Source organism: Babylonia areolata, chromosome 1 (assembly GCF_041734735.1).
Source record: "Babylonia areolata isolate BAREFJ2019XMU chromosome 1, ASM4173473v1, whole genome shotgun sequence".
NCBI lineage: Eukaryota > Metazoa > Mollusca > Gastropoda > Neogastropoda > Buccinidae > Babylonia > Babylonia areolata.
This window is the reverse complement of record NC_134876.1, coordinates 63,799,045-63,826,798: the sequence shown is the minus strand read 5'-3', so window position 1 is coordinate 63,826,798 and position 27,754 is coordinate 63,799,045. Positions and strand designations below refer to the sequence as shown.

Genomic DNA, 27,754 nt, shown 5'->3' with positions numbered 1-27,754 from the left:
ACATCTAGCTAGTATATTTAAAAGTGAAGATTTATGACGTAGGCTAAAAAGTTTACATTTGAATATGTTTTAAGCGACACATAATTTCGCCATATCTTTCCCGACTGACAGCTGACACTGAATCATCGAGAACTGCACCAGTGACAGTCTACAGCGCTACATCTGTTTTATCCAGAAGTCTGTTGAAGATGTTTCGTAGTTCTGTTTTTGACAGATGCCTAGGTGAGTACGATACTTTATTTTAAAGGAAATGATGATCATTTATGTTAGCTTTTTTTAATTTATTATTTCTGAACTTGTTGATCCAGTAATATTCACGTAAGATTCGTAAAGAATGACAACAAATCTGCACCACCCATCCAATATCCAGTCCATTTTGCTCAGACATACATTAGCACAGACACACACACACGATCGTTACGATCAGTTTCGCTTTCCTTTTAGTACAGGCCTGACAACCAAGACCATGTTGTGAACTTACTCTTCTACTATCTCAGAAACAGACCATGTTAATGTGCCATGTCACACGTCATATGACAGACATAAACAATGAAGTCTGAATTTGATTATGATGGTTTTCTTTATAGGAAGTAACAGCATGGGTTACTGTACAATTGATACAATCATTTTTGTATTGCATCATATATATATTGATTTGTACAATTTTATTTATAATTTCAGGTAGATCTTCATATATATAGTTTAGATTTTGACTTAAAACTAGTATCTGGGTCATCAGATGTCATGGGTCATATCACATGCCATAAAATGCAATACTGAATACAAGAATCAATACATCATTATTCATCCAGCTGTGAATTAATTGTGCACCCACAGGCCCATCACTCTTACTAGTTACTGCAGGCTCTCAGTCCATAAAAAAACATGACAGAGTTTGGACTTGCATTGTAAAAGGTCAAAATTGAAAAAGAATTAAGCTAGTTTAAAGCAAGTGACATCATACGGTCACAGTGGCTTGATTTATTACTTATAAAAAAAATATAAAATAACATGTATTCTATTTTTAAGAAACAATATTTCAGAATTGTTCAGTTCAGTTCAGCCATTCAAGAAGGTACCACTGTGCTCAGACAAATCCATACGCTACACCACATCTGCTACTGTGCTAGGCAGATGTCTGACCAGCAGCATAACCCAGCGCACTTACTCAGGTCTTGAATGCAAGCATATATTTTGTTTACATAAGTACATATCAGAATAGATTTCTTTTACTGAATTTTGCCAGAGGACAACACTCTTTTTGCCATGGGTTGCCAAGTGTGTGCTGCACACAGGACCTCGATTTATCATCTCATCAGAATGACAAAGGTCAAGAGCTGGATTCAAACCCAGACCCTCATGGACTATCTGTATTGGCAGATGAGCATCTTAACCATTGTGCCACATTCATCCTGTCAAAATAAGAAAACTCTACCATAAAATGATAAATTTATCACTATAAATTCTAATTTATTGCAGGTTCAGTTCTAAAATAGCATTCTAGCATTCAGCAAAGGTGATTTGTTCTAAACTAACATGTGCAGAAGCTTAAACATTATTCTGCATTGAGAAACCTTACCCAAAATTGATCATTATTAAAAAAAAAAATTTTTTTTTAAATCTTATATTTTGTATGTATGAAAATATTTGTTTAAAAAAAAAAAAAATCATACTAGCAAGTATGCTAACATCCACATTTGTAAACATGTAAGACCCACAACTGCAAGCAGAACACTTTTGTCTAGGTCTGAAGATAACAGCACATAGTCAAGTCATACACATGAACACACTCACAGCCCATCCCTGCTGCCTGTCAATGTTAAATGTAAATATAGCAGTAGGAATAAAAGAACAATTATGATCAGAAAAACAGATGAATTTGATTTTCAGGTTAATGGGGAACCCAGGTATTTGTTAGATTATGACATGTGCTTTATCAACTTTCTGGTTAGATCCTACCTTCTTGCAATAGGACTAAAGCAGTAAACTATAGTAGAACAGGCATACAAGAATGAAAGTTGAAACTTTCAAACCTCTTGTCTCATCTGGTGAATTGAACTGTGTATAGTGCCTTGCACTTGCATGCTTCAAAAGTTCAGTTTATGAACACATGATGAAGACATTGTTGATGTACCTGACATTATTTGTCAGTTAATATAGAATCTGTCCATCACTTTGGAAATGACAAAATGTATATTATAATTAACTGTAAAGACCAGAGTGCAAAATAACTAGTCATTCATACACACACACACACACACACACACACATACGTTAATTCCTGCTTAGGCTGTCTGTTACACACACACACACACACACACACACACACACACACATACATACACACACACACATACATATATATAGCACAATTGACCTCTTTGTCAATAAGAAATGTCGGCCTGTAACCCAAGTACATAACACAATAAATGAATATATGATAATATATAATTTTCAGAAGTAACAGTAACAGAATGTCTTTTTTCATTGGCAGAAGGGTGAAACAATCAAGTAGTCCCTTTTCTTTTTCATTCAAAAGGCAGTCCTTTGAGTGTGTAACTTTTTCTGTTTACTCACTTGTTCACAGAAAAGGCAACCAGTCAGCTGCTGCTGGAACCTGACTGGGATTCCATGCTTCAAATTGTTGATGCTATTCGCCAAGACGATGTCCAGTAAGTGTACTGAAATTTGTGACTGAAAATAAAATCTTACAGATATGTTTTGTCACATTTGTGTATACGATATGTAATATGTGTTATCAGAATTTAAAACAATTTCTTTGTCAATAAAAGTGAATAAGATTAAGAGGATGCTTTCTGACTAAGTTCTGAAAAAAGACATTAGTGTCAGTAATAAAAGATTCCACACAAAGGTGAAATGATTTTGATGGCTGGACTGTCTTACAAAAAAAGAACAATAGCTAAAAACAAAATGAATAAAAACTAAAAAATACTGTTGCTAATTTTTAATTGATTTTCATGCTTATTGTGTTTGCATATCATTATGTGGGAAAATATTTTTATACATATTTTTCCAGACCGAAGGTGGCTGCCCAAGCAATAAAAAAGAAAATTGCAGTTGATAATCCACATGTGGCTTCCTATGCTTTGAGGGTAAGTACAAATGTACTTAATTTGTGAGCTGTTCATCTGTTGCAAGAAAAAAAATTCTGGATAAAAAAAAGATTAATACTGTATGGCATAGTGGGGGCAATTGGCCTTTGTTGCAATGGAAACTGGAGCTATGCTGTGCAGTTAAATATGAGAGCTGCTTTGTGACCTTTGACATGAAGATGCCAACTGAAGAGGCTGTCACAATGTTTTGTGGAGCCAAAGTTTGTCCCACTTGAATGCGGTTCTACTGGAAAAAAAAAGTTTCTGTATTGTTCAATATTGAAGTATTAGTACATTGTTAGTCATTTTACTATCTGCAGTTAAGTGTATATACTATAATATACCCCAGTGTTATTAACACGCCTGTAATAAATTAGATAAAACATGAAAGATCAAATGAGTAGACCATGTGTTATGGAATGTGATTTAGAATATTACATTATATTGATAACATGTTAAAATTCATCAGTGTGTAGTATACTGTTTCATTTGATACTGAATAAAATGTTCAAACCGGCTAATGTTCATTGTCCCATGTAATCATCAGTACCAGCTGAATGAAATTGTTTAAACCTGCAAATATAAATTTATGTGATCTGTTTTCACAATTGTAGACATCGGTTTTCTTGTTTGGTAAGGTCAGTTGTGCATAATCAGAATAAATGATGTTATTTTTGTCTTTTCTGCAATGCATTGGTTGCTTTAAGTCATGTTGAACCCTATGGATTTCATTGCTAAGATTTTCTATGAATTATGTTTGTGTAATCCTTCAGGTGCTTGAGACATGTGTCAAAAACTGTGGAGCACCATTTCATCAAGAGATTGCCACCAAGGAATACATGGAATTTCTCAAAGAACAGGCTGTATGTATGCAGTGGTGTGTGTGGGAGGATGGGGGGAGGATGGGGGGTGGTGAGAGAAAGAGATAATCACACACACACATATATGTACGCATGTGACTTATTATTGCAAACATGTTGTAAACCAAGCTGCTGTAGTGTATGTTAGCTAGTCCTGTCTGACTATAACTATCAGAACATCAGAGGAGGCAAAGTTCTGCAGTCCCAGCTATCTGGGTTATAATTTGATTGTAGTTGAGAGTGTCCAGCCCAAGTTGCATCCCCACTTTCCCTGCCAGTGATTTAGGATGGTCTGAAAAACTAGCCCCCAAGGCTGCAGCATAATGAGCCAGCGCAGTCTTAGTCATAATCTTTCACAAAAGACTAACCTGTCAGTGAATTCCCATTGGGTCACGGTAAGTATGTTACTTAAGCATAATTTTAGGAAGAAAATTTCCTTTGCGATTGGGAAACCATTTATCATATAGCTGTTACTTTGCTGTCGGCCCATCTGTAAGCTTATGTCAATCTCTGATATAACCGAGTGTTTAGCCAAGCTGCATTCAGACATATCAATTATCATTAAATGATAATCCATGTTTCCTGTGTAAGCATGTCATAATACAGAAGTTCTCAGTGTGTGTGTGTTACTGTGTTTTGTTTCATCATAACAGATTTTACAACAGTAACATGTAACCTCTCTCTTAATCCATTCCTTTGCTCATGAATGTGTGTTTCCCAATATGGGGGCAAACGTTTGTTCAAAATTAGAATACAGTCTGTAGTTAAAAATAAAAGAGCAGAAAACTGCTAACAGGGAAGCGTTTTCCTGTTCTCTTTGGATGAATAGTAAGAACATGTTTTTGTGTTTTGTATTTATATTTTTCATCAAGAGTTTCTCATGATTTGTGTTTTTCTAATCATTACAGAATCGCCAAGATCCTGTGAAGGGAAAGATTCTGGAATTGATCCAAACTTGGGAACACGCTTTCCGGAATGAACCTAGCTACAAAGCAGTGGAGGATACCTACCATCTTCTTAAAATGGAGGGTAATACTTTTAAGACTGTACTTATTTATTGAGAATCTTAGCACTTAATGAGCACAGGTGAATTTACCAGCATGTTGATGCATTGAACAAAGTAAACTGGTCATAGTATTAACCTCTTCAGTGCCAAGCATTATTTTGCCAGGTGGTTTTTGGTTGCGTAGGACAATAAATAGCAAAAATATTCTAGCATGTTAACTACTGAAAGAAAGTATACATAATCCATGCTTTTCTGAAAGGAAAATGAACAGACTATCAAATTGTGAAAGTAAGATAGTAATATATTATTAAACATAAAGTGTATTTGTTGTGTTTCAGTTTGTGACAGAGCTTATGTGTAAACTGCTTGCTATCTTCTTGTTTATTTCAGGTTACCAGTTTCCAGTTTTAAAGGAAGCGGATGCCATGTTCATGTCAGAGAAGGCTCCGGAATGGAAAGATGGAGAAACCTGCACACGTTGCAGGGTCCAGTTTGGAATGGTGCAGAGAAAGGTTTGTCTGCTTGCAGGGGAAATGTTCTTTCCTCCCTAATTGGGTGAAAAAAGAAGTAGAAGAATTTGGTATTGTATATTTTATTGATTGAAAAATGTGACATTTTAGATAGGTTTCGCTTTATATTTTGAAATTCAGCTACTTCATGCATCTTTATGGTCACTCTTAGTCTTAATTTAATTGTATCACACTTTCACAAACACAAACACGCAGAGAAGCACAGACAGACACACACACACAAACCAACACACATACACACACACACACACACACACACACACACTGACACACACACACACACACACACACACTGACACACACACACACACACACACACACACATATACATACACATACACTTGCACACTTTCTCTTCCATTCTCACTCACTCAGTTTCTATTATATATGATTTCTACACAGTGTCAAGCATTCATGGATATATATCTGGTACAAAAACAGAATGAATTTTGTCAGTTTCTGTGCTACTGTGTCCAACTTCACATGTTGAACATGTCCTAAGTAGACATTCCATCCCAAAATATCCATGTTTCTTCTTTATTTTTGTTCCTGCTTAAATGTTCGAATCTGGTCATCTGTACAAGCATGTATTTGTATTTTATGATCTGGTTTTTTTCTGACGTATGTATTTTTTGTCCTGTACAATTAGCACCACTGTCGCAACTGTGGAGAAGTCTTCTGCAACAAGTGTTCAAGCAAGAACTCCATCATTCCCAAATTTGGAATAGAACGTGAAGTGCGAGTCTGTGATTCATGCTTCGAAAAATTGAACAAGCAGTAAGTTGCTGAATTTAGTGTGTTTCTGTGCAGTTTTCTCTGTTGAAATGTTTGAACTAAAAGATTGTTTGCCTCTCATTGTATATTAGCTAGGTTGGATTTATAAGTTGGGTATTGAGTTTTATGGCAAACCTGTGTTCCTCATCTTTAAAACAAAATTAAAAGAACAGAGAGGGGGTAAAAAATGAGAGATAGAGAGGGGTGGGTGAGAAAAGCAAAATGAGAAAGAAATTTAGATAGGGAGGTAGGTACTGAAGAGGGAATTATTTAGTTTCAGACTTGACTTGTTTATAGAAATGACAAAGAAGCTCATAGAAACTGTTGCACAAGTCAGTAGAAAGAGAACTACAAGAGATGGAGATTTTTGTGCCATTGTGTCAGCAAGTGACAAAATTGTCATTTGTGACTTCATGTGCAGTTTTGAAACTTGTGAAGTGATGTATCGTGTGTTATTGAGATACTTGCCTAACCTTTTTTATAAGGACTGCTGTGGTTTCTAATACTTACATTAAGTTACAGTAAATTGAATTGCCAGACACTGATTGCAGTGGCAAAAATTACAAATCGTGCTATTGATTATCTTTAGGATTGTCAATTCTGTATTGTAAAGCATCCACCAAAAGGCCTTACAATTTTTCTGTTTCATTTTTGCCTCAGTGATTCAAAGACAGTGACAGAAACAAATGGGGAATAGGCCACATATTTTTTGCCTGCTGAAATTGTGAAAAAACAAATCTGACATAGTATGGTCACGATATTTTATATGTATGGACTCGCACATGTACATTAGTGTTTACAAGGGTATGTCTCTTTGCATGTGAGTGAATGAGTGTCTTGTTTTCACATTTTCCCTGCACAACAGGAATATGAAGAAAGATGATGAGCTGCCAGCGGAATACCTTGCCAGTCCTCTGTCCAAGCAATCTCAGGTAAATGGGTTTATCTGTTATCACTGTTAATTTGTTCTGTAGTTGTGCAGACATTGTGCACATGTATGAGTGAAATATCTTTACACAGTTGCCAGATTTTCAAGCACGTGCTAAAGTAATGCTTCATGTTTTGTTTTTCTGGCTGTATTTTTGGATGGAGCATATGATTTGTTTGTTTCATGTAACAAAAAGAGGACACAGCAGTAAAATAATAACACAAGATTGAGGCATGAACAGTATTCTGGTTATCAGAACTTTATCTGACTCACTTTATGTTCTTTTTTTTCTTTTTTATCATTTATTGATATTTTTTTTCTGTTCTTTAACCTTCCTTTCTTTCTCTGTCCTACCCTTTTTTCATTAAGCCTGTCTTTCCATGTCTTTGTTCATAATTTTCACTTCAACATTTAAATCTTGATCACCAGAAAATATTTGTACATTAGTGAAATGTTTAACATGGACTTGTTTAAGATACCACATTACTAGATTGGTATGTGCATGAGTGATATATTTTTGTGCATTGCTTCTTTTCCATCTTATCACATTGAAATACATACACCCATTTTGTACAAAAACATTGACTAATATTTTATTTTGCATCTTTTCTTAATATATGCTTGTTTCCCAGAGTCATCTGAGTTTTATTTTTAATTTCTCTGCTACTGTGCTCAGAGTGACAAACACAGAAAGACAAGAAAAGTAAGTTCATAATGATGTTTATGGTTTTGTTGTGTTGGTTTTTATAGTTGTTTTAATTTTTTTTAAGATCAAAAAGTAACTAAAACAATTATGGAACGGTTGAAATACATTTGTACAGATAAATAAAAAGTAAAAAATCAAAACATCCCATTGTCTTATAGGGTCATCAGAGTGTGAATTCATATTTACTGTGTCTTGGGCTCATCATAAGAAGGTGGGGCTCAGTCCTCCCTTGCTGTTTTAACCATCTCCAACCAAAGTCAGGTGAAGTTAGGAAAATCAGAGTAAAGTGCCTTTCCCAAGGACACAACACCATGCCAGAATGGGACCTTGAACCTGATCAGTGGTAAACACTGGATCAGAAGTCCCAACGCCTTGCTGATTCTGCCATGGATCCTCGTTAAAGGACACCAAGTCAAATCACAGTTACAGCTGAATAATTTGTTCTCATGATTTTGAATTTTATTGAAGTTTGTTAGTGACATATACAGCAGTGTAATTCAGTTCCTTAACACTCCGTGCAAGCAGCATCTGCCCAAAGAATGACATACACAGCAGTATTAATTCAGTTTCTTAGCATTCCGTGCAAGCAGCATCTTTGTAGTTTCTTATAAACTTGGCAGTGCCCTTGTTATGTAGCTTTTAATTTTATGAACACACTGGTTATGCTATTTTTGTTATTAAAGAGGCAGTGCCCTCTGAGCTTCATTATACAGATTTCTCTCCTTTAAGTTTTAATATTTTGAATTAGTCTGAGAACATTTCTGACAGTTAACATAGATACTGAGATACCACAAATACACTGAGGTTACCATTTATTTATAGTATTGTTTCCCTGGGTAACATGTTTAGGATCAGAAAACAATGTCTAGTCTTGAAAAAATGATGTTTTTATTTGTATATTTCTTCTGGCATCATTGCCGCGTGTACATATATGTCAGTCAGAGGGCATGCAATCAGACTTGGAACTTCCTTTTGGAGGAACACCAAGGGTTTATTTCTCAGTACCCCTTCAGTTACCTGTGTGAAATTGATGGGAAACATTAAGCAGCAATGGTTTGAAGTTGTTTGCCTTTGTATTGTTCCTCAAGCATCATTTATTGTCCTTATTTGCTGTCTGACTTCTAAAAGTTAGTCTTGTTTCATTTTGTTTTTTTGTTGCTGTTCCATCATGTGCACCATTTCAGTGGTATTACTCCTATTCCTCTCATTCTGAATCACCTGTACACAACCACACCTGAGTTTGTCTGCTGTAGTCTCAGTGCAGACAGTCCTCCAGGAACTATGTGTAAGGCACACCAGAGCATAGATTTAGTTCATTTTCTGTTCTGTTCTCATACAGCAACATATTGGGGTAGAATGACATTGAAGTTATAATGGAAACAAAATTCTGTACCATTATTATCTCAAAATTGTCTTAAAAAAATTGCTTTTGAATCTCCCCCTCAGCTTATACCTAACGCCCCCCTACACAACTACACCTGGGCTGTTGATGAGACAGACACTAGAGGAGACCCCCCACTGCTGCTGAGTCATTTTGATGGTGATCGTGAATGCCTATTCTTAAATAGCATTATCAGTCTTAGGAAAGTACCTACTAAGCCCTGTAGTTACAAGTCAACAGTAGTCACCTTGTCCTGGAGCAAGACTGTGAGTGCCTCACATGAAGTGGAGACTGCAACCCCATCTCTCTAACGATAGTCCTTATGAATTTTCTGACATTGAAGATTTTTTTAACACAAACTCACCATGAGCATAGAATTGGAGGGGAATGTAAAATAGATGGCTCCATTACAGCAGGGCATGAATTTGAACAACAAAAAAAGTTTGTGAAAATTAATTTTGAAAGAATATTTTTAATGATGATGAATGGGAATGACAGTTATATTAACAATGTTGCTATGGATATCACATAGGTTTGGGACAGAGTGAAGAGGCTGTATTTTGTTTCCTGTCATGATTAATAGTAGCACACCCCAGTTTCAACCAATCCTGAAATATGATATACTGCAGTGGTGTTTGAGAAATTTGTGCACTGCTCACCAGAAGGGAAATATGGATGCATGTAGAAGGCCACTTGCAGTTGCAAGTCAGTGAACATGATAGTTGTAGCCTACGAACAAAGGAGACTGGTCCCATGACTTGACCAAACACCACTGAAATCATACCACCTTTAAACATTTTTTTTTTTTTTTTTACTTTTGTCAAATTACCCACTTCATATTTCAAGACTATGAAAAATTAATTATCCTGTGGCCTGTGTTGGGAATGGAGGATTTCAGAAAACAACATAATCAAACAAAAACACAACTAGAATTATCATAATGTGTGCACCAAAGGCAGATTAAATGTTAACATTCTTTTATACTGTATATGAATATGAAGTATCCCATGCAACAATACAAAGTTTTTATGATTTGCTGAGTCTTAATAGTACTTTTTTTGCCTGCAGAAAGCAAGTTACGAGTCACGCTAATAGAATTTACTTATATGTAATATTATATATGTATCAGAATGGAAAACGAACCAAAACAAAGAAAGTAAGTTTTTGTAATTTATTGTTGCTTTTTTTTTTAAATACATAAAAGTTCTTTGTTTCAGTTGGAGTTTACTTGTAGTTGTGTTTTAGTTGAAAGTTGTTCCTGTTATGTTTTGTTATCTATATTGCATTAAAGACTTTAATATGTTGAGTTTGGTTTTCTGTGCTCCTTAACATGTATTCAAACAGCATGTGCAGACCTAAATGTGTGCGTGCGTGCGTGCGCATGCAAACACACACACACACACACACACACACACACACACACACACACACACACAGAGTTTGCTTTTTATTGTCATGCTTTTTGTTTTGGCCTGATGTTTTTTTTTTTTTTTATTGTTGTTCATTTATTTCAGTTGTATATCACTCAGTGCAGAGACTAAGAGGAAGACAGAGAGGCATACACATAACCCACTTCATACATATAATACAGTCAGATATATTTATTTGGGGACATACCCCCCCCCCCAACCCCCCTGCCACACACACACACACACAACATGCGCACACACATGCACACACACACACATTTACACATTCACACACACACACACACACACACACACACACACACACAAGAAGAAGAAAAAAAAGAAATATTGATATTTTCCATTGCATAGCTGTCTTTAATATTAAAGTTACACTAGCTTCAGAGCACACACAAACACTCAAGCATAGCAAAGGAAGTAATCATGTCCAAATATTGTATAAAAAAAGATATATATATATATATATATAAAGAAGTGCAAATAGTCATTTCCATTTAACTCATGTACTTCCATTGCCTTTTAAAGTTTTTTCTCCTTTATTTATATGGGTAATATCACCTCTCAGATTAATTTTCGAGATCATACAACCCTGGACACCCATTACCTGGTCACTGATATGGCATTTATACCCAGAAAAGTGAACATAAATCAAATGTTTACCCAGTTAAAATGTGTGTTTAATTACACATACTTAACCATGACCCACTAGTGCAGACTCCGGCAGGGGTCTGACATTCCTGTCCTGTGCAAACTACTATCCGCCTATGCGGAGAAAACAAGTTAAAATGTGTGTTTCTAAGTTCTTGCCAGCTGTAGTATAAGTGTGAGAGCTCCCTCCCCTGCCCTTGCACATTCAATGAAGAGAGGTAGAAAGGGGGGGCTTGCAGTCACTGACATGAAAATTGATGCATTTAGCAAGAGACAACTCAGACTATCTCATCTGTATAAACTCTTCCACTTGTGTTTATGAATAAGGTTACTTCCATTTGCCAAGCTCATGTGTTGGGGCATACATATCATAAAGGGGGTTTACTAGACACATTTTCATGGTTGGTAAAGTATTCAAACATATACTTTTTTCTTTTTTTTTTAAAGGAAATTTGATTTTAGATATATGGTCTTTTACTACTATTTTTTTCAAAGTGTTGATAATTGCTCATTCAAATTGGATGAATGGCAGAAATTTTTGGCACTGATATTGTGATGTTTTTTTATAAGTAATTTTGGTTGTGAAAAAGGGTTATTTCTTCAGAGCATACACAAATGTAGCAATGCAGCTTTTTTTTTAAATTTCTATTTTATTAATATTGCCATTTTTGGCAGAACCCAGTGTCTGCCAGTACCATTGTCATGACATGTTTAAAGAATACTTTATTCAACACAACACGTGATTGATATTGATGTAATGATACCACTGATAATTCTTGGTCATTGAAATGAGACTGTGATTTTGAAGTAATTATGAAGACATTAACATTGTTATTTGCCAACATCATGTGCATACAGGTTTGGTTTTTGTTCTGATCTTGGACCACTTTTCAATGCTGTACATGTTGCATGCTATATTTGTACACAATGCCACCAACCTATTTTTCAGTACTGTACGTGCTTATGTGTTATATGTGTAAACAGGCCCCCCCTAACCGTTCTGAACAGGAGATTGCTGAAGAGGAAGAGCTTCAGCTTGCATTAGCCCTGTCCCGCTCAGAAGCTGAGACCAAAGAGAAGGAGGTATGTGATTTGGGTGGGGGGAGGGGGGGTGGGGGGGTGGGGGGTAACCCAACTTTTTCAAATGTCTGTTCTTTTTATTTGCTGCTGCTTTATTCTCTGACCGCTGCTGATGAGTATGCTCATCAGTGAAGGGCTTTCACCTCACTGAGTTACGACAGAGCTTACAGGTCAGGATGTCAGTGAAGGGCTTTCACCTCACTGAGTTACGACAGAGCTTACAGGTCGGGATGTCAGTGAAGGGCTGTCACCTCACTGAGTTACGACAGAGCTTACAGGTCAGGATGTCAGTGGAGGGCTGTCACCTCACTGAGTTACGACAGAGCTTACAGGTCAGGTTGTCAGTGACGGGCGACAGAGCTTACAGGTCAGGATGTCAGTGGAGGCCTGTCACCTCACTGAGTTACGACAGAGCTTACAGGTCAGGATGTCGGTCAACATTCTTGATTTGGGCTTCTTTTCTTACGACTTAGGATTGTATTGCTTTGTTCAGCAAAATCAAAGTCACTGTTGAAACAAGGAGAACATGAAAAGTGCTTATTGCACTTAAAATACTTGCCACGCTGGTCTTGTTTCACCAAGGTTCAGACATCAAGGGGTTAAAGAAAGGAGCTACTCTTGAGATGTATGAACGTAGTTAATACAACTGTGTTACCAGTGAATGAATGAGTGAATGAATGGTTAATGGAATGATGTAAAAACCCTTGTCATGTTCTGTGGATTGTATGCATTATCAGATATTGCTTAAATTGACAAGACTGCATATCAGTGATATCCATTGTACCCTTGCCATATCTGTAAATAGCCTTGATGTATCAGAAATAAGGATATTGTACTGCCTGAATTAAATGTCTTCATTGATGTTTTCACTTGTGTTTGTACTCTCATGCATATGCATATGTTCACATGCACTTTCACACAAATAAACATATACAAACATGCAAGTACAAACATACAGAGTCAAGCTCTTATGCATAACCATATGCACACACGTGCATGCTCATGTGTATGAGCAGATATGCACACTATTATATGTAATTAAGCGTTTAACTACAGAATGCTTTAGAATACAATTTTTAGTGAGGTTGATTCAAAACAAATAATTTATTTGACATAGAGCACATAGATTTTGTTTTGAATATTTTGTATTTTACTTAAACAGTACTGGCGCAAAGAGAGTGAGGTAGTGGATTTAGTTACTTTGATGTTGTAATTGTGTTCTGGTGATTTTAGATCATATTCACTTTTATGTATGCATGATGTGTGGTTTGTGTGCTTGGTTTTTGTGTTGTTTTTTTGTTGTTGTTTGTGTGTGTGTGTGTGTGTGTGTGTGTGTGTAATTATTTGTTAACAATAAAGCCCAGTCTGTTCGCAGTGAAAAATCAGTTTTATCAAATTGTGGTTTTAAGACAGCATATTAACTCAGTACTGCTGGTTAGCTCCCCTGACTTTTCCCACAGACAACCCATTTGTATAGGTAAGAAATAAAATCGCCAAAAAAAAACAACAAATGTTAGAATTCATGAACTGAAAACTTCAAAACTGATCAGTAAGATAGGTTAGTTGAGGACAAAATATACAGCTTCCTCCCTTCTTATGCTATCATACAGTGAGATGATGAAAGTATTCATATTTTTTGTTTGAAATTTGCTCACACGGATGACTTGTAAGTGAATCCAGGACAGGACAAAGAGTTCAAAACAGATTAAATTTAGAAGATTATATAGCCATGATAGGGCCCCTTCGTCAATTCTGTTGTTGGCCTTGTGACTGAGACGAAACAGGGTCAGACGCTATTGTTCACACACACTGTTCACGTGAACCAGTCACCGCGAAAATAGCTCTCCTGCTCACAGCACAGAAACATACACTGCATTTATTAGTTGCAGTGGAGAGTGGAAAGGTCAGCTAAGATATTCTTAGCTCATAATGTCATTATGGACATTAGGTGCCACTCCAAAAAGTCAAAACTAAGGCCCTGATGGGGGCCTTTCGTCTGAATCGGTTGTAAACAGTAGGGACCAGATCGGGGCTGTTCATCCAGAGTGAGTTAAAACAGTTCTAGTGTGCTATAAAATGTTTAAAAAAATGAATAGAAAAGATTCCTTTTTCACATATCTCAACCACCACATAGATGTGCCTTTAAGTGTTGCTCAGATTTCATGATTACACTGCAGATGTCAGTATCAAACATGCTTGATTGACACAGGATAAATTACGAAAGGAAATGTAGAACCTTGCCACATAGTTGCCAACCTAAAAATGACCTCCATACCAGTATCATCGTCATTCTCAGGATATCTATGATAATTTTGTTTTGGTTTGAATTGACAGTAGGATTGTCCCAGAGTAGTCTTTCATGCCTTTTGTGCAACACTCATTTGATGACCTCAGTTTCATCTTCCCATCCACCCATGGTGTCATAGTCTTTGTGGTTAACAGATTCACATTCATAGATTGTAGTCAGGGGAGATGCTTATTAACTCCACAGCAGGGCTCCACAACAATGGGATTACTATCAATCAGAAGCGGCTTTTATTGGTTGCATCCAGATTTGACATTGCCAGGAAGCACTGTAGGTGCAATAGAATGAGTCACGGTGTGCCTGTGTGGATTGGGTTTAGAATAAGTGGCATGAAGCTAACATGGCTAAGGAGAGTCCGTGAGATGACAGAAAAAACAAACATACCCGAAGATGAAGCCCCCCTGGCCCCCTATATCTGGGCTTTGAAGCATTCATTTTGAATTATACAATAACTGCACCAACCACATAAGATGAAGTATAGTTGTCAAGAATTGAACACCAGATTAAATCCCCGAAACCTGTTTATTAGCTTATGAGTATACTTGGTACCTAAAGATTATGCTATTAACTTATTTCATGCTAGCAGACTGGATGTTTACTTACTCTCTGATGGTTCTTGCTTGGATTTTCTTTTCTAGTTGTGTGTGCTTCTTTAGCTTTAGTTTGTGGAGAGATATTCTTTGTCAGTCCAGTTTGTCCATATATACAGTATTTAATGTAAGAATAATATGTTAATGAGCATGTGTGTGTTTCACCATCTTGAAGTTTATCTTTATCATTGGTGATTATATTCATTTATTTGTATCTTGTTTTATCAACAACAACAAAAAAAAGTAAACTGCTTGTAATATTTATCAAAAGAAAAAGAAAAAAAAGATTGTGTCCTGTCTCCAATACTGAATGCCCTTCACTGTTGGTTTCATCCATGAATCATATCAGCACAGCACAAACCAAGGAATGAAAAAATACTGTAAAATATGTGGCTTGATTTTAAGGAAACTGAAGTCTGATGAATGGATGGGAAAGTAGATAAATAATCAAATAAATAACTCCCAAGCGCTGCCCAGCTTCTGTTTCAGTAGGCCCCCACAAGAAGGAAAGGTACACTGTTTGATTGCATCCAAAGCAAGCAGTAGCCATGGTGTTCTTTGTGGTTCCTGGTTTTGAAATACTGACAACCTTTCCAGTCCATTCCCCTTTCTTTTTTCCCAGCAAGCTTTGATGTTTTCTTCTTTCTTTTTTGCAGTCTGTCATGCTGTCTGTGCTGTTTTGCTTTGGCAGTTAGTGATGTTGTAAACACTGGGGTGGGCTCTGGCTGTTGATTTTGCAGTGTTATTTGCCAACATGTCCTTTTAATGTATTTTTTTGTGTGGCTTTTTTTTTTTTAATTTTTATTTTTTTTTTACAAATCCTGCGGATGAAAAAGGAAGGGTTCTCAGCACAGCCAAGAATATTTGCCTTAGGAAGCTGAGTGATTTAGATAATATGTCATGAACTTTTTTTCATGACAGTTTTGTATCACGGTTGAACTAAATCACTCGGGACGGCAAGTTTTCTCCCTTGCTTTTCCCCACAGACGGTCTATTTGTAAGGGTTTGGGAAAAAACCCAAAAAACAACAAAATACAGAGTAAGGAAATGAAACTTTCAGAACTGGTTTATTACGTGTTGGACTATTACATACAAAAAAAAAAAAAAAAAAAATCAAATTTCTCATTTTTATAGTTTTGCCAACATATAGAAAATAATGCCAATTTTGCACCCTGAATCACCATACCCATGCTCGTTTCCTGCACTTAATTCACTTTCTTCTTCATCATCACCCGCCTCTTCGATGTCCGACCCTTCAGTTTGTAGCATTTCAAGTACTTCGGCAACACTAAAACATTGGCATCGCTGCCTTATTCGCTCCGCAACATTTTGAGAATAACCCACTTCAGACGCCATTTGCTAACAGGCTGCCACGCGAGCAGGCAACTGGTCAGTGACTTTGTCAGTGTGTGTGCGAGACAGGCCACACATGACAGGCTGGCCAATCATACCATTTGGTTGTGGAATGACCCAGAATAGCATACTCTGCTTGGCTAATCACAAAATCACGTGTACAGCACTTGACGGATTTTTATTTTTGGAAAATGCTATTCCATTCTGTCATCTGAATCTGAATACATTTTATGTTGGAAAGCTCACGCATTCCATCGTCCAGAGAGAGTTAAAAAAACAAAAACGTTGCACAGTCCTGAAATGGCACTGTGCAGTCAGCTGGACTAAAAGCAACAGTGTGAAATGTCAGCTGTCAAGTGCTGGGATAGCCTTTAGCACAGTCATGATAAAACAGCCTCTCTAACAGGGGAAAAACTTCCCAAATGCAGATTTTTTACATGGAATTTTCTGATGTACATGTTGGGCTTTATGAGTTTATGAAGTATGTGTGCATGCAAACATGTCAATGTGTGAGGGGAGGGAACTGGGTTGGATATGATTTGGAAGTAATCCGCTTTTCCATTTAGAGCATGGTGTGTATTTACTGTTTCTTATAATTGTTTGTTTGTCAATCTGAATGTGATGTTATGGCCTTTTTTGTCTTTATTGTGTTGGAAGATTTTTCTGACCTAGTCTTACACAAGTGCCTTGCAATAATTTGCCCTCACAGATAAAAGGAAACTATGTAAAAGGAATTTCAGTAAATGAATAATTAAGACTGGAATATTTGAATATGTCACATGAATATATGGAAAAGGAATAGACATAGTATAAGGTAATAAAGCAAATCTGAATCATTTGGTATGTCTGCATGGATTTGTGTTTGTACAATGACTATTCTCTAAACTTGATTTATTTGACAGATCAGTTTCAGCAGAAATTTACACAGTAAAAGTTGATTCCAGAATGATTTGTTAACATTTTCATCCCAAAGTCAACGACAACAAAAATAACCCAAGCATTTAGATAATGTAATTGATATTTTTAATATGAGATATGTTTCTCTTTCCTTCCAGCGAGAACGCCTTAGAAAAAACTATGGAGTTTATGGAGGTGGCAGCAATTCGCAGCCATCTGCCCTTAGTGAGCCTGCACCACAACCAGCGGTCAGTAAATCTGTTGGTCTCTCTTGTACCAACATGGTTACAGAGGCACTCACATACACACATGGTCAGAGCAAAACTTCACATACGTTTCAGTAACTTAAAATAAGTGAATGTTATGTGAATGACTGAATATTTTAGAGTTCAATGTAGGCAGTCGTTCTCCATTTTCAGGACTGGGTGCATGTGGATATGGTGTTACATTAACTCATCAAATGCTTAAGTGGAGCACAGGATCTTTATTGCACATTTTCGTGTTTATATTGCTGTTTCATTTTAACCTATTGTACACTTAATCCTGCAGATGTGTATGGTGTTTGAATAAAAATAGACAGATATAGAGTAAATGCTTTGACACTGATATGATGTATTGTGTCTGACATACTTTGGTTTAATAAGTAAATTGATACCTTGATATTGATACAACTATACCAGCTGAAAAATATATTCTTGCTTGTTTGTATGTGTGTGTATATTGTTTGGTTGTACTTGTAGTATCTGTAGAAATAAGCTGAAAAATGCACTTATGCATGTTTATATGTGTGTTTGTATTCTTTGGTTGTAATTTCTCTACAAATTGATTGATCGAAGAGGCAGAAAGAAAAGCTTGTTGTCATGTGTAGATTGAGGTCAGCATTTGAGTTCTGCTGTACTCCTCTGAGCTTAATATTTATTTTATTTTTTATGTTGTTGTTGTTGTCCTGACAGGTGATGCCTGCCATTGATACATCTGATATGGATCCTGAACTGGCCCGCTACCTGAATCGTAACTATTGGCAGAAGCGATCAGAAGACACTGTGAAGACAGCAACAACCACTCCGTCTGCTCCATCAGTCACAAGCGCACCCCAGAACTCCACGGGCAAGATCAGTGAGGTAATGTGTATGAGAAGGTGCGCATGAGATGCATTTTAGCAGTTCTTCCATAAAGGTTGGAACCTGACCAAAAAAGTGCTTTGATTTGCTTCTGCATAAGATTCAGTGTATGTAAAAACTGTTGTAATCATTGTCATTGCTTGGTTTGCTATTGTTCGTTCCTGCAGTAAATGCGTTGTTGTTCTTGATACTGGAGGACGTTGATGCCTAAAAATTATCAGACTCACTCTCTCTCTCTCTCAGTCTCTCTGTCTCAGTCTCTCATCTTACCTGTTGAAACCATTAATTGTATCAATGTGGGTGTGGCACTATGGACTCTTTGACTAAATGGTTGAATCAAACTAAAGTGTTCTCCTTCTCTCAGATCTGGTGAGATTACAGCAACAGGCTGTTGGACATTAGTTGTTTTTCCATTTCTATGAATGATATTTTGTATGTGTTGTCATCTATTCTGATAAGTTATGCTGCCCATTATTGTTGACAGCAAGCGGCAGTGACATCCAGTGAGCAGCCACTGCAGAATGGTGAACAGGCAGAGTCAGACAAAGCCCAGTTTCTGGCAGCGCTGCAGAGCAGTTTGGAGATTTTTGTCAACCGCATGCGAAGCAATTCCCAGCGAGGTCGGCCCATTGCTAACGACTCCTCTGTTCAGTCCTTGTTCACTGTCATCAGCAACATGCATCCCCAGCTTCTGAAGTACCAGCAAGAAATGGAAGATAGTCGCGGTGAGTAGACTGTTGAAAGATTGCAATGGTTTGTGCATGAATATCTGTGCCTGTCTGCCTGTTATGTGTCTGGTGTTTGTGTGAGCTTGCTGTGTGTTTGTTTTTTCTGTATGCAAACATATTTTTTCAGTTTTTATGGGAGTACAGCAGAAGAACTAATTAAGAAAACAAACATAACTTTACCAAAAACATGCAGATAACTTTACCAGAGACCTGTAGAACTTAACAGTTAAATGTTTTTAAAAATGTGACTTAGTAGGTAAAGGTAACTATTTTACTCAATGCAAAATATTGACCAGATAAATGTATTTAAATTTTTTTATTTCATTTGGGAAAATTACTCTCTTACTTAATGGATGCAAACTATTTCTCACTTTACACAAACAGATGATTGTACATTGTGCAAGTCATGCCTGTCTGTTGCAGCATACTATGAGGGTCTTCAGGATAAGCTGACTCAGCTGCGTGATGCTCGTGAAGCTCTGGACTCATTGCGTGAAGAGCACCGTGAAAAGCGGCGCCGAGAGATGGAGGAGATGGAGAGACAGAGACAGATTCAGATGATGCAGAAACTGGAAGTTATGCGACAGAAAAAGCATGTACGTATGTTAATGTTACTGACATAGTAACATCAGAAAGAAAGCACATTTTTACCTGTAATATTGTATTTATTAGGATAGCATTACCAAGTTCAACAGGTGGTGTTTGATTTGTTCATTCTTGATTTATGATAAGTTGAAAATGACAACTACTGTTCTGTGTGTAGTTTTCTCAGCTTTTATCAGTTAGAGAGGTGTCTAAAATGCATCTCTTTGCCTTTCTATCATATGTTCATATATTTCATATGTTCATATATTTGCTGTCATTCTCTTCCATTATACTTTTTGTGTGTGAATACTATCTCTTGGAGATAGCAGATCTTTTGACCACTTTTCCCTTCATGTGCTGGCCTTAGATTGTGTTTCCAATAGTGAGGTAGTCCATTTTGCCTTGGGTCACAGCCATAAACAGTTGATGTATTTCTTTTTGACACAACGGATTACACTTTTTTTGTTTTCATTTTTTTGTTTGCAGATGTATTTGTTATACTGTCAAAGTGGATATTTCTTCAGAACTTTGTCATGGAAATTTCCTTTTCTGGCTGTGGGTTGTTTTATGTGTTGCTGTACACAGGACCTTAGTTTGTTGTTTCAGATTGGTTAGGAGCTTAACTTTAGTCCCAAAGTGAGATGCAGTTACACATGTGATGGCTTTGAACATAGAAGTAAAGGAAGCCAGCATGTCAGAAGTATTGAAATAATTGAAAATTGTGTATGTGTGCGTGTCTGTTTGTGCATGTGTGTGTGTGTGTGCATGTGTGCGTGTGCATGTGTGTGTGTATAGGAATACCTGGAGATGCAGAGACAGCTGGCCCTTCAGCGCCTGCAGGAGCAGGAGAGAGAGATGGCCATGAGGCTAGAGCAGCAGAAACAGCTCACTCACATGCGACAGATGCAGGCGTATGGATATCCTCAGGTCTCTGTCAACACTTGTTTTTTGTTTTGTTTTTTGTTGTTTTGATAGAAAATTGTTGTGTGTGTTGTACATGTGCCATTCAGTATTGATGTTACTGTAATGCGTATAATTTGCTGCTAATGGTTTTATGATCAAGATAAAGTTTAGACCAGTTATTATCAAGACATAATGTCATTTCAAGAAAACTGTCTGATAATTGGAATCAAATAAACACATTCTGTGAATTGATTTGACATCTGTGTTTCGAAACTTTATGAAGTCATCTTTGTCATCATTGATTGTCTGCCTGAAATTCACAGTCAGATACATTGTCTTCTTTATTATTCAAGTAAATGCTCATTGGTCCTCAAATTCACAATCAAACCAATGTAGATTTGTCACCTCTGTCTTCGCAAAGTAGTATTCATTTTCCAGAAATCTTCACAGGAATGAAGTCACAACCAAGCACTCCTGCATCTTGTTCACTGTTGATATTTTCCAAATCAGTCTCCAGTTTGTTTGATAACAATGCATGTACCAGTGCAGTCACTTTTGAATGGAATTCAAGCCCACATTGAGGTGACGAGTTAATGTTACATCTGTATTTGCATAATCAAGTTTTGTCACTGTTCAAACATTTGGATTTTATAAACCTGGTAGGAAATATTGCAAAAAAAAAACTTTTGCAAGGAAAAAGATAAATAGGCCAGGTGGTGCAGTTTTTCTTTATGATTGCCTACATCAGTAACTGGTGCATTTGTTGTTTGGCAGATGTGCAGACCCCAGCAGACGGGCAATAACTAGGACATTTGGTGTGTGGCAGATGTATGGACCCCAGCAGATGGGCATTAACTAGGACATTTGGTGTGTGGCAGATGTACAGACCCCAGCAGATGGGCATTAACTAGGACATTTGGTGTCTGGCAGATGTACAGACCCCAGCAGACAGGCAATAACTAGGACATTTGGTGTGTGGCAGATGTACAGACCCCAGCAGACAGGCAATAACTAGGGCATTTGGTGTCTGGCAGATGTACAGACCCCAGCAGACAGGCAATAACTAGGACATTTGGTGTGTGGCAGATGTACAGACCCCAGCAGATGGGCAATAACTAGGGCATTTGTTGTGTGGCAGATGTACGGACCCACAGATGGGCATTAACTAGGACATTTGTTGTGTGGCAGATGTACGGACCCCAGCAGATGGGCCCACAGAGCATGATGGCAGGAGGGCCAGGCATGATGCCGCCTCAAGGCATGCCCCCAGCCATGGGCCCCCAGGGACCCCAGAGCATGGTGCCAGGCTATCCTGGTGCCCCCCAGTCCACAGAGGGCTCACCGGTCCATCAGTTAAGTGGCTACAACCAGCCCATGGGCGTGCAGAGCCTCCCGCCCGGAATGGAGATGCCCCAGGGAACTGCGGGACAGCTGCAGGGACCGCAGACCCAAGGGATGTACATGCAGCCAGGGGTCAACCAGGGTACTTTCTCACAGGTAAACACTTTAGTTAAGCTCCATTTTACTTTGCTGCACTTTGACGATGGTGGTAAATTGTTTTGGTGTTGATGATACAGACATCAAGTTTTTTTGTTTTTTTGTTGTTGTTTTTTTGTAAACTAACGTGTTTTTTTCTCATTTTCTCTCATTGATCATGCTCTAGTTCAGCTTTGATCATGTTTGTAAACTGTTTTTATGCTAATGATGCCGACATCAAGATTTTGTTGTTGTTTTTTTGTGAACTGTTATTTCATTATTCTATTGTCATTTTCTGTCATTGGTTGTGCTCAAGTTCAGTCCTTTATTTTTTTATTTATTCAGTGTTATATATATATTTTTTTTTTCGGGGGGGAGGGGGTTGGGGTTATTTGGTTGCTTGCTTCCTTGAAGACCAAGACTTGCAATGTGTGAAACTATTTTTGTCAAAAATTTGCACTGGTGATATTCACATTGCAGGCCCCAGGAGGTGTTGCAGCCCCTGGCAGTGGTGGCACTCCCTACACCCCCCAGATGACCAGCATCCCAAGTGGCTATCAGCCCCCCAGCCAGGTGCCAGCCCAGCCCCCAATGGATGGAGGCCAGATGCCGGGGGCTGCTGGGGCTGCCACGAACTACAACCTGGCTTCAGCCTCCATGGGTTACACGGACCAGGGCATGCCCAGCATGGGCCATCCTTCCATGGCCTACACCTCCATGCCTCCCACTATGGACTACAGCTCCTTTAACATGCAGAGTAAGTTTATTTGTTTTGTTTTTTTATTTTCAGACAAGTGAAAACAAATTCCACCCAATCCGCCGGCCACCCCCTACACTCTCCCAGAAACAAGAACAACCCCCTACCCCCCAAAAAAATACTGCTACAGCAGGCATGTTAATCATAAGGAAAGAAAATTATTTCCAGACTTAAAAAAACAACTCCAGTTACAGATGGTGTTTGGATTTGGCTCTCTTTTTTTCCCCTCTTTAGTGTACTGTTCATAACTCTTTTTCTTCTGTTCAGTGTTCTATTCAGCATCAAATTTATCTTGAGGTAAAAGATAAGATGATTTTTGTGTGATAGCACAGTCAGATTAACGGCGATTATGTGGAGTGATGGCCTAGAGCGCGCTGGTTTGAATCACAGCTCGGCCAACAATATTTTCTCCTCCTCCACTAGACCTTGAGTGGTGGTCTGGACCCTTGTCATTCGGATGAGACGATAAACCGAGGTCCCGTGTGCAGCATGCACTTAGCGCACAGAAAAGAACGCACGGCAACAAAAGGGTTGTTCTTGGCAAAATTCTGTAGTAAATCCACTTCAGTAGGAAAAACAAATAAAAAAAAAAGCTGCACACAGGGAAAAAAAAAAAAGGGTGGCGCTGTAGTGTAGCGATGCGCTCTTCCTGGGGAGAGCAGCCCGAATTTCACACAGAGAAATCTGTTCTGATAAAAAGAAATACAAATATAAGATATATATATAAATTATCCTCTGGGAGGAAACTGGCAATAGGAGAACATCTTAGCCGAGCATAAATGGATCAATGGTGTGAAAATGGAGAAAACAGAAGTATGAACTGCATGCCTGCAAGAAAAAAAGTGGACATATTTTCAGGAAATTGAGATGGAGTTTGCTTTTGGGTTTCAAAAAAGTGGTTCCCAAAAGGCTCCGTCTGCTGACAAAAACTACAAACAGAGGTCATTTTGGTCGAACTGGATATGAAAAGGAGGCCTTTCCTATACTGAACTAATGCTGATAAAGTTACATACAAATATCCCCTGTATATTATGTTAATTATAAAATAAGAATGGTTAGCATTTTTATATCACATTATGCCAGAAAGAAATCCCTATAGCTTCAGTTGCATGAGGAAATTCTTGGAATGAGACAAAGTATATACTCCTACCAAAACAATCCAATAAGATAAAATAAAATAACAACAATAAAAAAAAAAGTAGGTAAAAATATTGTTATTAAATCAAGAAAGCAACCTTCATGCTTCTTTGCCTTTTTTTTCCCACATTCTCCTTCACGCAGATCAAATGACTGCCTTGAGTGTCCGTTGTCATTATTATTACTTTGGTCACAGGTATGGCCAACAGCTTACCCCAGCCCCCAGGCCAAGCCGGTGGGATGTACAGCACTGCCAGTCAGCCGGCCCCTGTGCAACAACAGCAGACTGCCCCTGGACAGCAGTATGCCATGGGGATGGGCTACCCCTCCACCCTCCCCAACAGCCAGATGGCCCCTCCCCCCCCTGCCCAGCCGGGCCAGCAGCAGGCTCCACCCCCACCCCAGCCCCAGATACAGCAACAGCTGCCCCCTCAGCAACAGCAGCAGCAACAACAGCCACAGGAATCTTTGCTGGATGCTCAACTGATTTCTTTTGATTAATTGAAGAAGAAAAAAAAGAAAGAAAAAAAGAGGCAGGTGTGAGAATGATAATTTTTCTGCTGATTTGCTTTTGTTGGACGGACCCTGGTGATGTGTACAAAAAAGTCGGGAGGTTTGTGGAGGATGTGGATGTTGTTGGATTTGTTGTGCTTGGCTTTTGCTGTTGAATCAGGTTCTGTTGTTTTTGTTCATTGTGATGGTCCACTTTATGGTTGGTGATGACTGTGTTCTCCCTGATGCACTGGACAAGCAGTTTCTGCAGATATTTGATTCCATTAACTCTTTCACTGCCATAGGCGACTTTTGTTGACAGCGCACCGCCATTGGCAACTTTTGTTGACATTGAGGGGTCATGTTGATAAGACCATTTTTCAATTTGTAACAAAGCTTGACAGCTACAGTCAGTTTCCCGCCAATAGAACAATGGCAACCTTTGCCCCCTGACTGAGTTTGAAGTGAAAAAGTCCATTGTGTTGTTTTGACATGAACCGAAGCCTTTGGCTGAGAGCATTGTTTCTAAAATATTTAGCGCTGGGGAGTGTTTTTCACACAGAAACTTGGTGGTGAAAGAGTTAAACCATACATAGTCAGAACAATAGATTGAATTGAAATGTGTCTTCTGGAACAAAATAAAAGACCAAATATGTAGTTGCATGAAAGTTGTCTGAAAGTAGAAACCTAGATAGCTTCACTGTTTTATGCTGGTAGCTACATCTGATTTTTTTTTTTATATATAATTTTTTTTTATAATGGAACTTCATTGAATTTGATGTGTGAATCAAAAAAGTTTTGTGGTGTGACTGTTGTGTAGTTAATTTCTGTGAAAGTGTTATATTTTAGCTGTTCCATTTTCTAGGACATCAGCAAAAGTATAGGTATTATGGAATATGTGTTTCTTTTACAAAACAAAACAAGCATTCTTCAGAATAAGAAAGACTGTACAAAACATATATCCATCTTTCAATCTGCATCTTATTTATATTTATATGTTTATATCAAACATGTGAATGGAATTATATAAACATATGCTTCAATTTAAATGTAATTGTTGCTGAATGTATTCAGACTTTCTTTGGAATATCTTCCTCTCTCCTGAGAAAGAAAGAAATTGATCAAAAGCTACCGGTATTCCTATTCTGCTCCATGTCATCCATCTCTAACATCCTGTATTTCCATGCTTTGTTTTTGTACATTGTCAGTTTGACTCGTGTGTACATACAAAGTGAGTCTATATATTAACCCTGTTTTATTTGTCTGGCTTGCTCTCTGTGGGTGTGGGATGGGGGTGTGGTGTGGGGGTGTGTTTATTTTAAACACAGCATTTCTCAGCAACTTTAAGTCATAAATTAACCAGTCTGGACAGGATGATCCATAACAGTGAAACAGATCTATCCATCATCTTTATTAATATGCTTCTCATAAATCTTAATAAACTTTTCAAGAATTACTTTAATGTTAAAACTTAATGTTTTCTTTAGATTACAGTAACTTAACACCTCTGTTTTCTACAGTGTTATACATACATGAGGCAATCTTTTTTGATACCAATATTATAGTAATTAAAAATGATCCTATCAAGATAGCTTTAAAAAAGAAAAGAGATTAATATCATTCAGTGTGTTGTTTTCTGACCCTGAGAATTTATTCTAGGAAGTGAACAGTTAAAGGTGAGCAATGATTGCATTATTTCATTGCATTAAAATTGTCACACAAGTGACGCACAAAAAAGTTACCCCTACCTTACTCCCATTTTCATCCCTTTTTGTCTTCAAGTTGTCAGACAGCAAGAAAGTGATTTGCATGAAGAAGAATATAAGGACAGCTGTGGTTGTGTACCCTTCCCTGCTCCTCCTTCCCACATTCCTTGTACTTGTTAAAACCATTTATACTAGCAAGTCCTCTTGGTACGCAACTGAATCAGGATGAAAGAGCCCAGTGAGTAGAGTTTTGGGTTTCTGTTTCAAGTTTCACCACAAATTTGTTGTAAGTTTGACACTGTGTTAGTGGCAATAATTGGCAATTCAGTGTTTATTTTAATGGCTGAGCATGTTTTTTAATACATAACTGCACCAATATGGCTCTCAAGTTCTCATAATGCCCTCAGTTACAAATATAAAACTTAACGGTTTTTTTGTGAACCTAATGAACACTTTAAATACTATGAAGCTGTGACAGAACTGGTTTCAAGACAAATATTGTGGAGACTTGGATGACTGGCTTGTCCCAAAAGAATAAATAAAATGAAATATGTCAAATTTTCATCTATATATGTCAACAATATAAATAATTAATATTCATGTATATCTCATTCATCTTTCCACAGTTATTTGATGGATCACAAAATGTAGTTTTTAGAATCCAACAATTCTGAAAACTTCCAAAGTAACGCTTTGCCATAAGTTGTTGAAGATGGGGTTTTTTTAACGTCCCTTCTGTAATTTGTGTTTTATGGTTTGATCAATTAGGGTCACATGTAAGTCATGGAAGGCTATGTATAAAATGGTTTACTTTAATATTTGTAAGTGCAATCCTGAACTGTTTTTTAAGCAGATAACATTGAAGTAAAGAAGGCATGTGCTTGTAAGGTAATTTATGTATTTTGTTTATCATATATTCAGGAATTTTCTCTCTTTTTTTCTCTCTCTCTTTTTTTCCCCAGTTTTTTTTCTTCTCCCAACAGCACCACCCTTGTGTGTTGTACTTTTCATTTTGATTTATTGTTTACCATGGAAAACAAGTGTTCTTTTTATGTTTAGTCAATCTGTGAACCATCAAGTTGTAATAAACTACACTTGTTTGTAAAAAGAAAAAAGTATCAAATATCTGAGTTGGAATTTCACTCATTTTCTTCTGTGTCATTGACTTCTTCCATTCTTCCATGTTTTTTTTGTTTTGTTTTGGGTTTTTTTGGTTTTTTTGTTGTTGTTTTTTTTTAACTCAGCTATCTT

The 27,754-nt window shown here is 37.5% G+C and overlaps 1 protein-coding gene across 1 annotated transcript; it reads left to right on the top strand.

Annotated features, from left to right (window-relative positions):
- The first annotated feature begins 70 nt into the window (after nucleotides 1–70).
- Nucleotides 71–27,630, top strand: LOC143285450 (hepatocyte growth factor-regulated tyrosine kinase substrate-like). Its single transcript, XM_076592742.1, has 17 exons — nucleotides 71–222; nucleotides 2,588–2,672; nucleotides 3,038–3,113; nucleotides 3,887–3,976; nucleotides 4,882–5,002; nucleotides 5,370–5,491; nucleotides 6,159–6,286; nucleotides 7,149–7,215; nucleotides 12,358–12,456; nucleotides 17,757–17,846; nucleotides 18,552–18,719; nucleotides 19,204–19,444; nucleotides 19,871–20,043; nucleotides 20,828–20,959; nucleotides 22,124–22,432; nucleotides 22,892–23,168; nucleotides 24,502–27,630. Exons 1-17 carry the CDS (start codon nucleotides 189–191, stop codon nucleotides 24,804–24,806), a joined length of 2,517 nt encoding a protein of 838 aa, XP_076448857.1. The 5' UTR covers nucleotides 71–188; the 3' UTR covers nucleotides 24,807–27,630.
- Nucleotides 27,631–27,754: the final 124 nt, after the last annotated feature.